The 12,285-nt window shown below is 36.9% G+C and overlaps 2 protein-coding genes across 2 annotated transcripts; one reads left to right on the plus strand and one right to left on the minus strand.

Moving 5' to 3' along the window:
• The first annotated feature begins 1,190 nt into the window (after positions 1-1,190).
• Positions 1,191-3,411, plus strand: LOC149390297 (uncharacterized). Its single transcript, XM_089618676.1, has 5 exons — positions 1,191-1,464; positions 1,578-1,627; positions 1,812-1,917; positions 2,024-2,082; positions 3,119-3,411. Exons 1-5 carry the CDS (start codon positions 1,351-1,353, stop codon positions 3,168-3,170), a joined length of 381 nt encoding a protein of 126 aa, XP_089474802.1. The 5' UTR covers positions 1,191-1,350; the 3' UTR covers positions 3,171-3,411.
• Positions 3,412-9,966: 6,555 nt separating this feature from the next.
• Positions 9,967-10,584, minus strand: LOC149390298 (uncharacterized). The gene has a single exon (XM_089619739.1). The coding sequence runs from the start codon at positions 10,582-10,584 to the stop codon at positions 9,967-9,969; it is 618 nt and encodes a 205-aa protein (XP_089475865.1).
• Positions 10,585-12,285: the final 1,701 nt, after the last annotated feature.

The following is a 12,285-nucleotide window of genomic DNA, read 5'->3' on the forward strand; positions in this document are numbered from 1 at the left end:
ATGAGAACTAACAAGATTTTATAATTTTATGAGTCACTCATCTATTCATCAATTGTTTTTAGATTGAATCTCATAATGCTTCACGTGGTATGCAAGCTCAACAAAGCTCAGCCTCAGACTGATACCCGATCTAATCGTTGAGACTCAACCCAAAATGAGCGAACGTCAAAAGTCAATATATTAAATATTAAAAGGACATGTTAAAAATCTCGCATTAAAAACACAGTAGAACAAGAATAAAGTCATTACTCTCTGCTTTGATTGCTAATTGATTTTCTTATTGAACTCCGTGATATTTCATATAAACGGTATTGTTGTATTGTGTGCAACTTCAATCCATCAATTTCTCAAATACGGGTAATTGCCTCAACTACCACTATTTGATAAGTTTTTTCCAATTTCCCAAAAAAACTTAATTTGACCGAAAATACTAGTAAGCCACTTGTACAAATACAATTTTACCCTCAACATGATGTCAACAATTGACATCTATTGTTGATATAGATGTGAACAATTGACATATATTGTTGACATCTGTGAGTTTTGAGTTATCTGTTTGTTAACATAGGTGTCAACAATCGACATCTATTGTTGATAACTATGTCAACAATTGACATAAAATTGTTGACATCAATTGTTGATGGTAAAATTGTATTTGTACAAGTGATTTAGTAGTATTTTTGATCAAATTAAACTTTTGGTTGGAAATTGAAAAAAACTTATCAAATGGTGATAGTTGATGCAATTTCTCAAATACTTATAGTCTGTAATTTGCCAACCCAATCTCGAGATTCTCATGCAATCACGCAATCACTAAAATATATAAAAATTAGTTTAAATTAACTATTTAATAAATAATTTGAAAGAACATATATAGCATATAATTTGAAAATAAATTAACCATATATAATGAAAATGAAAACGAGTGTAAGCTTTTCAGTGGAAATGAATCAAATTTATCAACTTGTACATATTTTATTTACATTGTCAATATTTTATACAAAGTGTTAATATTGACTATTTTACTTGTAAGAACTTCAAACTTTTACTATTTTTATATAAAAAGATAATGAAAAATTTACAATTTATTTTCTATTTTATTTCTCAATTAGGTTAAAACGTAGGTGTAGAACCACTATATTGTTCAATTGCAGTAAAAGTATTATTATTCCCAAATTTTAAATTTTAAATACATTCGAAATGAAGTAAGTCCACTTTTCCTCTTTGATACTGTGCATCGCACACAGACCACCTTGACCACGCCCGACTCGGCTTCCCATCGGAAATAATCGTGCGGTGATATAAATCTGAATTCGCAGCCCCAAAGGACCAAAGGAAAAATCAGCTCTAATGGCAGAGAAAAAAGCTCGGCTTCCTATTTTGACTCTCGTTATGCTTTCATCATTATTATTGCTATTTTTTTCTCTTCCCGCGAGTTTCGCCAAATCTCGTCGCCCTGCAACTGTAAATAAAAAACACACTCTGTTGTTATTGATTTATTTGTTTTTTTTACGATAAATTGTGGTGGGTATTTTATTTTTATTTTTCCTTTTCCCCAAAACAAATGTCGACCACAGGACTCGGAGACAAGGCAAAAGAAGAACCAGTGCTACGCTGATATTGAGAGGTATGTAAGTTTAGTTCATAAACCCATTAAATTGATAGGAAAAGGCATTGAGCTTGTGAATCCTAATTCCGTGTGAAAGCCAATGTGGTCGAGTGATGATCTACTTATATGCCACTATTTAACACATAAAGAGATGTAATTAAATCTGATTTAGCTGATTAAGTCTCTATATTCACAATGGCAGTGGATTATGGGGCCAACAGTGCAAGTCTTCGTCAACCGCGAAGGAGAACTGCGTTTTGCGATGCCTTTCACCGACATGTTATGAGATCGTATACGAGAGCGATCCGGTAGGGAAGTAGACACGAGCAACATTTTCTGTTCACTTGTGTGGTTTTGTTTCTGTTACTGAAATAAGTTTGTCTTTGCTTTGTCAATATACTGTAATGGTTGTAGCTCGAGGAAGGAGAAAAAGATCATGTTAGAGGGCAAGAGTACAAGTACTGTATGCACAAGTAAGTTTCCGTGTTCTTTCGTAGAATCGCTGATTCTGTTTCAGTCTTCAAACAGTTCGTGGTTTGAAAACTATGCAACTGGATTGTCCCATAGGATGTTTCTATTAAGTTTATATTTGGGTTCGATTGATAGTGAAACTAACAATTTGTAAAGGGTCGTTTTTTTTTTGGCAAGAATGATCATTTTTGAGCATGTCAGGGTAGAAAAGCTTCAGAGAAGATTGTTCATAACATGACATCACCTTCTCTGAAAAATAGTTCAGATGTTATTTTTTATTATTTATGAGCAAAAGAAAAACTTGGGTTATAGAAGTAAGTACTTCCATTTATGATTAGTAAATAAAAAAGAAAAGATAAATAGTTGTTGGAGGAAGAGGAAATGAAGTCTCCAATATCGCATGATAATTTGACGAAAGGTCATAAGTATCTTAGTTACTCCCAGTGAACGAAATTACTACAAACACCTTGATCCTTCGTGGCTACTTTCATATGGAACTAAAATGCTCGTTCAGAAGATTTTTATTCCTTAATGATCAATACTTTCAAAACTATTATTACAAGTCAATTCTAAATGTTATAACACCATGCAGTTTTTTTTTCGTCGGAAAAGACCCTTCCCCGCCATCTCCATGTTTAGGTTAGACATGTGATTTGCTTCTACTTTGTCTTTGAACGATAAAGGTTTTGAACTAAGTGGTTGACAAACAGCTTAGTCGGGGCTTTTTCTTTCTTTCTTTTATTTCTCCGAAGGGATCTAGTATGAATATTGAAAAGTGCTTTGCAACGAGAGACACAAAGCTGTAAGCTCATTTCTCTTAAGTTTTAGGAGTTCGTCCTGCAACTAATGAGGAAATTTCAGTGCCAGGTGTTGACAATGACATTTGTGTAACCAATAGTTTTCTCTTGATAACTTATCAGTCACAAGATTTTTTTATTTCCTTCTTTCGTTCTTGCATTTGTTATATTCGCAGCAACATGACACATAAAATTTTATGATCCATGTATTAGTCTATTTACTTATAATTATTCTTTACAGGCAATCTCTTGGAGAGAGTCTTGAGGGCATAAGGAATTCATTCAATTACTAAGCTTTATAGGGGTTGCATCAGAATAGAGTATCTACATTTCCTTTACCTCTGAAGATAAACTATGAGATATAAAATGGAGGGTCTTCAAACTGCTAACTCTTTAGCTTCCCGTTGTTTCCGGTTCTTTCAGTTTTTTACTTTTCATTTTAGTTTGTAGCTGTGTAAATACAGATTCAAGAATCACCTTTACAACACCTTGGAAATTGAATTTCACTGAAAAAATTATCTGGTTACTCACGCACCTCACAATTAAAATTTCAATAAATAAAAGTGAACTAAAAATTAATTAAATGAGATATTAGGCTCATATAGTGGCCAAATTGTTCCAACAAGAAGCACCATCGAAACGAGCACAACAATAGTCAGAGTTATGGAGCCGAATCTGGAAGGCTAAAGTTAACGAGGGAACAAAATTTCTCATCTGGAGGATTGCAGCGAATGGGCTCCCCGTGGCTACAGTGCTCAACCACAGATCGATGCCGCTCATTCGGAGTCGGAGAAGAAACAGCTATCCATGTCTTCTTCTGCCGCGATAATGCGAAACGCCTTTGGTTTTTGGAAGCTCAGGGCACCCACTGGAATTTGAGGGACTCGGATACAATCTGTTTCAGAGATGCGATCTTTGGAAGGCTAATAAGCTGGATCTAGATCAGTTTATGATCTTGGCGGGAGCTATTTTGGAAGAAATATGGGCCTGGCGTAATGCGAGCATTTTTTAACCGGCTTCGAGAGACGTATATCCGATTAACTGCCAGTGGGGACCATGATGCTCAATACTGATGCGGCGTTTGGGTCGGGGCAAGCTGCTTTAGGTGTGGTCGCAAAGGACTGGACAGGTGCAGTTAATTGGATATGCTTTTGGGTGTTTTACAAGCACTTGTACTTGCTCGCTTCAGCAACGGCAGGAAAACCATAGTTGAAGGTGACTATCAACTCGTGATGGAAAGTATTGAGAAGAGAAGATGTTGTCCGGTGTGGCGTTTGTTGCCGCTATACACGGATATTTTAGATTGTATTTCTTTTAAATGGTTGAACAGGAGTGCTAATCTCGAAGTACACTCGGTGTGTCAATGGGCTAAGAGAGAGGGTATTCCTGGGTTTTGGCGACATTGCCGGTGGAAATACAACTTCTCTGGGCACTCGTCCAGCCTCCGTCTTTCCTTGACAATCTCCAACAGGGTCCCACTCGGCTCTTCCATTATCATCATGCACAGCCAGTTTGTCGTCGCCCACAAGAGACCAAGACTCATGTATTGGGGACTTTGCTTGGTATACTTGTTTTCCCTCCATCTCTCGATACTTCATTGCCCAACAGTTAACTACATTTTAATTCCATAGACATTGGTGAAGCTATGAATTAATCATAAATACTTGAATTATTCTTTTGACTAGAACTTTCAAATAGATCATGTGGTTTTATTGTTTCTTTATGTGTAATTTATTTATACAAACAACAATCACTGGATCATGTAGAACAGAGACGGCTCAATGAATTTGGGGGCATTGGACGATAGTTAAAAATAGGCCTTTTATAATTTTGATTCCTATTTCTATTTTATTTGAAATCTTTGTGATTTTCAAAACTTTCCAACTATATTATATTTTAAAATTTATATCCCAATATATATTTCTTATCTGAGATATTTAAGGCTGATTAGTTTATTATTGCTAAGAATTGAAAAAATGAACCACACTAATGATGAGTTATAAAATAAAATAACAAAACAAATTTAAAAAAAAAAATGAAAAAAGGTAACATATGAAAATAGTTTGTTCATGATGCGTATGTACTAACTTTTTTTTTTCTATGAATTAGTTTATGGTTTTTTTTTTTTTTGAATTATAATCACTTTTTGTGAACTTTCTATAAATCAATTGAATTAAGTGGGTATAACCGTATAAATAAAGGACCAAAATACAATTTCAACTTTCAATAATAATAAATAAATAAAAAAGACATTCGCTTGGGTTTTCAGATGTTATAATGACGTTATGATAGCAGATTTAATGCTATTTTTTGTCTTAAAATTCGGGTTGGACTTTATTGGCAATACTATAGAAACCAAACAAATTCTATGGGGTTTATTAGCCGGAAACATCACAAATCATTTAATTTAACAAAAATTAAAAAAAAAAAAAAACCTGAGATGCGGCCTTTTTTTGGAGGGGCCCTGATGTAGAATAAAAACAAAGAAAAATGGTAAAGGTTGACAGTATGTAGTCATTAAAATCACTGATTCGACCATCAAATTCAGGACTCAGAATTGCAATTCGAATATGGAAGAAAACCATCTCTTGGAAAGTATGAGTTTTATTAGTCTATTTCGATTTAGGGCTATTTTTATTTCAAAGTTGAGAATTTGGGGGTTAGGGTACTGGTTTTGGATTTGGTTCAGTTTCTTATATCAGAGTTAGCATTGATAAAAAGTCAATAAAATGAATATATGTGGCATTGTTATCTATTTTAGAGTATAATTTCGTCATTTTAATCAAACTAAAAGTACAAGCTCGACATTTTTGAAAATCAATTGTTAAACTCGACATTTCACTTAAACATGGTGTATATATGTGTTATTTTCCTTTATAAATTTGAGTGGTTGACACGTTATTAAACAAAAATACTCTTATCTTTATTTTTATGGATTCCCCCTCAATTCATACCGAGATAACAATGTGTACACTCAACTTGAATTTGTTGCAGAAATTACTCTGAACTCTAGCTGTGCTGCACTTTTACCCCTTCCGTCCAAAAGACTCTGTTATTATCCAATTTTTGAGCATGTGACTCTCACATGACCAATATTTAGAGGGCAAATTAGTAATTTACTAAAATAAATAAATAAATAATATTTTTAAAACAAATAAAAAAAATAGAAAACAAATGAAACAAATTTTTTATTCAACTTCTTCTTCTTCTTCTTCTTCTTCTTCTTCTTCTTCTTCTTCTTCTTCTTCTCTCTCTCTCTCTCTCTCTCTCTCTCTCTCTCTCTCTCTGAAATAGAATCAAATTTTGGTGTTCATAATTCCGGATATCTTCCCCAAATTGTTGTTGTGGATCCGACGCCGGCCATGGATAGGACCACCTTCGCGCTTAAGATATTCTTGAGAAGCCCGTCCATGTTCATGGACCCGAAATCCTTCTCCAAGCTACCTCTCATGGTATTCTGTAACTCGTCGAATGTGAAGGAATAGATCGACAACCCTAATTCGCTTAGGTGCCAGAATCTGACTCGATTGATGCTTTGCGGTTGAGAACTGCAAGGGTTTGAAGAAGCTTTCCTGTTGAGGATTCCAGAAAGCTCCCCTACGGTACCAGACTGGATTACGCTCCGGCGTCGGCGGTGGATTCGGTGATTATGACGGTTCCTTCGACACTGGTGGAGCTCACGAAGGAGGTAGAGGAGGCCGTGCAAGAGGTGGTGATCGGGAAGATTTCGTCGTACTCATTGGAGTCGAAGCTCGGTGATTGTTTGAAGGCGGCAGCGATCAAAAGGGAAGCTCTGTAGAGGATCACCGGGAAATCGCTGGTCGGATTTCCTTTGGAAGGTTCGGACTATGCTTCGATTCTCGGAAAGTGTTGTTGGATCCCGGTGGGGTACGTGTTGATGTCGTTTCCGAGATTCGACAATCACAAAGAAAACAAAAGGTGGAAAAGGTGTTTGTTTCAATTTAATTTGATTATGTGGATCTCAGAGAGTCGTCGTATAAGAAACGGATATTAAATATAAATAATAATTGCAAAGAAAGAAATATAACTCAAACGATTTTATTAAATTATGATCTCGAGTACAGTGGGCGAGCTCAAGTGACTGTGAGAACAATCAACAAGCTCGAGAATACAAAGAGAGAGAGAGAGAGAGAGAGAGAGAGAGTATGCGATAATCAGGAAAAAGTGCGTGCAAATCTTCTCAAAAGGAGATGATTTATACTAAATCGAGATGTGATATCCTCGGAGACACGTGTTGGTGAATTCGTCCTTCATTGCCTCGTCTGCTGCTACGTCGCCCTCTTGTTGTTGGCATTGGTGCCCACAAGAAGAGTAATAGTTGAAGCTTATATGCATTTGATGTAATAAAGTCTCACAAAGACTCTTGCTTGTAACTGCTAAATAATTAATAAAGAGTTGAAACTTTCATTCATTCTTCCTTGTTTGTTTGAAGCTTTATGATAAACCTTAGTCTTTAGTCCTAAAATGAGCTTCATTTAGAATCTCTTTCTTCAGCTCTTCGATGTTGGGAACAAACAAGCGATTTCCATATCTCAGGACTCCATCACCCGTTATGCAAAACTCATGTAATTTTCTAACTTCTACACGAGCTTTGTACTGAGCAACTAATGGGTCTCTTAACTGGGCAGACTTAATCCTTTCGAGTAGAGTGGGTTGCACTGATAACATGGCAAGATAGCTTGGATCTTCTCGAAGTATCATTTCCAATTCAAAATCATAGATCTCACGCCTCAAATGATATGGTATGAATTGCAATATTGAGTCTTCCATGATTCTTTCTACTCAAAGCATTTGCAACTACATTTGCCTTCCTTGGGTGGTAGCTAATGTTGCAATCATAGTCCTTCACCAATTCAAGCCATCTACGTTGCCGCATATTCAGATCCTTCTGTGTGAAGATATACTTGAGACTTTTGTGGTCCGTAAAAATCTCTCATTTAACTCCATACAAGTAATGGCTCCAAATCTTCAAAGAAAAAACAATCGCAACCAACTCGAGGTCATGGGTAGGATAATTCTTCTTGTAATCCCTTAACTATCGAGAAGCATAAGCTATTACTTTCCCATGTTGCATTAACACGCACCCAAGCCCGTTTTTAGAAGCATCACTGTATATCACAAACCCCTCAGTTCCTGCTGGAATTGCTAGGACAGGTGCTGGCGTCAATCGCTTCTTCAACTCTTGAAAGCTCCCTTCACACTTTGGGGTCCACAAAAACTTGACACTTTGCCTCGTCAATTGGGTCATTGACGATGTGATTCGAGAAAATCCATCTAATAGCAAGCTAAGCTAAGAAAACTCCGCACCTCTTTTGCGTTCTTCGGCATAGGCCAATTTTTAATGGCCTCCAATTTGCTTGGATCCACGGCTATACCATCTTTAGAGACAACATGGCCAAGAAAAGGAACACGATCTAGCCAGAACTCACATTTTTAGAACTTAGCGTACAGTTGCTTATCTCGACGCGTATCTGACACTATTCGTAGATGTCTTTCATGCTCATCCTCAGACCGCGAATACACTAGTATGTCATCGATGAAAATGATGACAAATTGATCTAAGTATTCCTTGAGTACTCGATTCATCAAGTCCATAAATGAGGCGGGTGCATTAGTCAAACCAAAAGGCATTACCAAGAATTCATAATGCCCATCTTGATCGAAATGCACTTTTTGACACATCATCCTCGTTTATCTTCAATTGATGGTATCTTGACCGTAGATCAATCTTTGAGAAATGGCTAGCATCTTGTAATTGATCAAACAAGTCTTCGATACGAGGTGGGGGGTACTTGTTCTTTATCGTGACCTTATTTAATTCATGATAATCAGTGCACAACCTCATAGATCCATCTTTCTTCTTAACAAACAAAACCGGAGCTCCCCAAGGCGAAAAACTAGGTCGGATAAAACTCTTATCGAGTAGCTCATGCAACTGCTCTTTCAACTCCTTCAACTCAGCAGGTGCCATCCGATATGGGGCCTTAGAAATTGGAGCCGTACAAGGGAAAAGGTCAATCGAGAATTTAATCTCTCGATTTGGAGGCAACCCTGGCAATTCATCAGGAAAGACATCAAGGTACTCGCACGCTACTCGTACCTCCTTTACTGACGATCCCTCGTTTGCATCAGCTAGGATTGACGCCAAGTAGCAAACACATCTCTTGAGCCACATCTTTTTAGCTTTCATTGCAGAGATGATAGGAATATGTAACTTAGGCTTAGCCCTAGAGAAGTTAAACTCTGGCACATTTGGGGGTTTAAAAGTTACCACCTTCTTGTGACAATCAATGGTGGCATAATATTTGTGTAGCCAATCCATCTCAAGAATAACATCAAAATCATGAATATTGAGGATGACAAGGTTAGCCACTAAAACGCGATCTCCAATCTTTATAGGGCATTTATTCAGACTACTCCTTGAATCCATCACTTCTCCAGATGGAGTGGACACACTAAATAACGAGGTAGAGGATGAGGGCGTTTTGCCGATCTTGTCAGCAAACAGTACACTAATAAAGGAATGGCTTGCTCCTGAATCTATGAGAACTCTGCAAGCTAGACCGTAAACATCCATAACACCTAACAAATCAAACGAAAAAAATTAAAGCATGCAATAAACTAGTGAAAAGGCGCTTGGAGCATACCTGTAACAACAGATGGTGATTCCTCCGCTTCTTTCTCTGTCAAGGTGAACACTCTTGCATGCTTTTTATTCTGGCCATTATCACTCTTGTTGAATGTCCCAATGTTTGTTTTGCAATGTGGGGCAATATGCCATGGCTTCCCACACCTAAAGCAAGTGTTAGTTCCATAAAGGCATTCCCCACGGTGTTCTTTGCCACACTTTGGACAAGTTGATCGTTGTTGCTTATCCTATGGGTTTCCACCTCGGTTGTTGTTGCCCTCAAACTTCCTCTTTTGATTATTTCCTTGATTCCCCCATGAATTCCCTTTTGATCCACCTCCACTGGAACTGCCATGCTAAGTCTTGATCTCTTCATGAGTTGTCATCTTGGTTCTCTCAATCAAAAGTGCTTTGCTCACCACTTTGCTATACTTAGTTAGCTAAAAAGGGATAATAGCCTCCTTGATACTAGGCCTTAATCCGCTTTCAAACCGACAAGCTCTACTCAGATCTGTGGCCACCAAAGAAGGAGCAAACTTTGACAGCCGAGCAAAGTCAGCTTCATATTCAGGTACCGTCTTGCTACGTTGTTGCAACTTTATAAACTCATCCTCTTTTTGTCTACGGACACTTTCGGGAAAATACTTGTCATAAAATGCATCCCGAAATCCATTCCTAGTGAGGAGACCATCATCCTCATGTTGACGTTGAACCATAAGCCACCAATCATGAGCACTTCCTTGAAGCATGTAGGCAGCACGTGACACTTTTTCCTCTTCAGTGAAAGGCAAAACCTTAAAGGTCTTCTCTATCTCAGTCAACCATTTTTCAGCTTCTAATAGGTCAGTGGTTCCACCAAAAGTAGGAGGGGACAACTTCTTGAATTCGACAATGGTGTTGTGTGGCTGTGCATCACGACGTGGAGCTTCACGGGCTTGAGCTTGGCCTAGAGCAGTCATTGTTTGCAAGAAGGCCTCCATTGCCAGGGTTTCACCTTGACGACCATTCTGACTTCCACAATGATTCTCTCCAGTTCCGTTGCCCCGAGTCATAACCATTCTTTATAAAATGCAATAAAAATAATAGTTTCAGTTATCGATAAAATATAACTTGAACTATCATAGTCATAGTAAATAAAACTAGCATTATTTATATTTTATCTTACCGAACGATTCCGATTTGACTTCCCCGCGATGTGACGTACTGGGCAAATAAGTCTACAGAATCAATTTTAAAACCTTGAGCTCTAATACAAAAAACTGCGCCTACTTTTATTTAATAGTTTAATAAAACTTAAAATACCGTTTAAAATTTTAGATCATAGATTTTTGCAAAATATAATACTTTTTTTTTTTTTCAAAATGCTAAAATCAAACCATTAGAAATAAAAAGACAATAATTATATATCCTCAAACATAGTATTGGCGAAAGTGCGGAAATTGAAAACATATACTTAGATTAGAAGGTCATATTTAGTACTAAAATAGATAACTAATTATATATTTGCCACTACACGTCTCCTGAAAAAGAGTTTGGGAAAAAAAAGGGTGAGCTATAAAGCTCAGTGAGTAAACCTCATGCACGTAAATGATGACATGATAATGAAACCTATAACTCTATTTTTTTCATTTCGTTTATTTAAATCTTTATCTTTGATTCGAGTGCTCGGTGTGTGCCTATGCTTTTGGTACCAATGGACCTTGGTTGAAGAACCTGTTAAACCTTTATTACATCCATTTTTCTATGCTAGAGGGAGCAGAGTACGAATTAAACCATATCAATGGTACCCACAAGAAGAGTAGTAGTGTCAATTTATGTACATTTGATGTAATATAGTCTCACGAATCATCATAAAGCTTTAACAACTCTCTAAAACGTTCCGTTACACTCGATTCTTTTGCACTCAAGTCTGAACTTCAATTATTTCCAGTTTTCTTCGAGCTCAAGAAAAACCCGCATTAAAAGTGGTATAACTCTCTGCTCAATATTCAAAATTTAATCATCCTTGAATCAAATTAAAAGTCTGTTTTTCTTCTTTCCAATGCAATTGGTTTTACGTCAAAACGATGTCGGAGCCGCCAGTTATGGTGATTTTACTCCGAGGTGTACGGCTTAAACACATATACGAATTACTGAATTTTGAAAAACCGTTTTCGTTTTCAAACTTGAAAATATTTTGTCATCCAAATCAAATAAGTTTTCAAAATGTTTTTAAAACTATATCTATATCACATATGTTCAAAATCTATATGCTCTTGAAAATTTGAGTGGGAGGTCTCCTCTAAGACGAGCCGAAAAATAAAAGATGTGTAATCTCAAACTTTCAAGTGTTCGAGTGAGTTGAAGTTCACACTTCCCTCATGCAGTTTCCCGAATAGAAAATAGGAAAATGTCCGAGTATGTACCTTGTGCCTTTATGCACTAACACTGCTCTTCCTTGAACATGAAGATCTAGGATTCCTTTCTAGAAGTCCAGTCTATCGCTCTATAACTAGGAAATTTGTTTCCGAACTTATAAGAGACGATGTGCCAGCTCTAAAAACGAAGTGGGAGGGTTATACTTGTTGTTTGTAACCCACGATCTCCAACACTAATGAAAAAAGCAATTAAACGTTAGAGTAAAAGTCACTCTTGTGGCCCTCTCTTCAATGAGAGTACTCTATGGCGTTTTTGTTTCGATCATTGCTAAATGAGCTACGTCCGAGAGTGAGACGATGAAGACAAGGCCTCCTCTTGGAGGATTTTTTTTTTCAAAGTTG

Source organism: Urtica dioica, chromosome 7 (assembly GCF_054948205.1).
Source record: "Urtica dioica subsp. dioica isolate 48M chromosome 7, U.dioica_male_clone48M_v1_H2, whole genome shotgun sequence".
Lineage (NCBI taxonomy): Eukaryota > Viridiplantae > Streptophyta > Magnoliopsida > Rosales > Urticaceae > Urtica > Urtica dioica.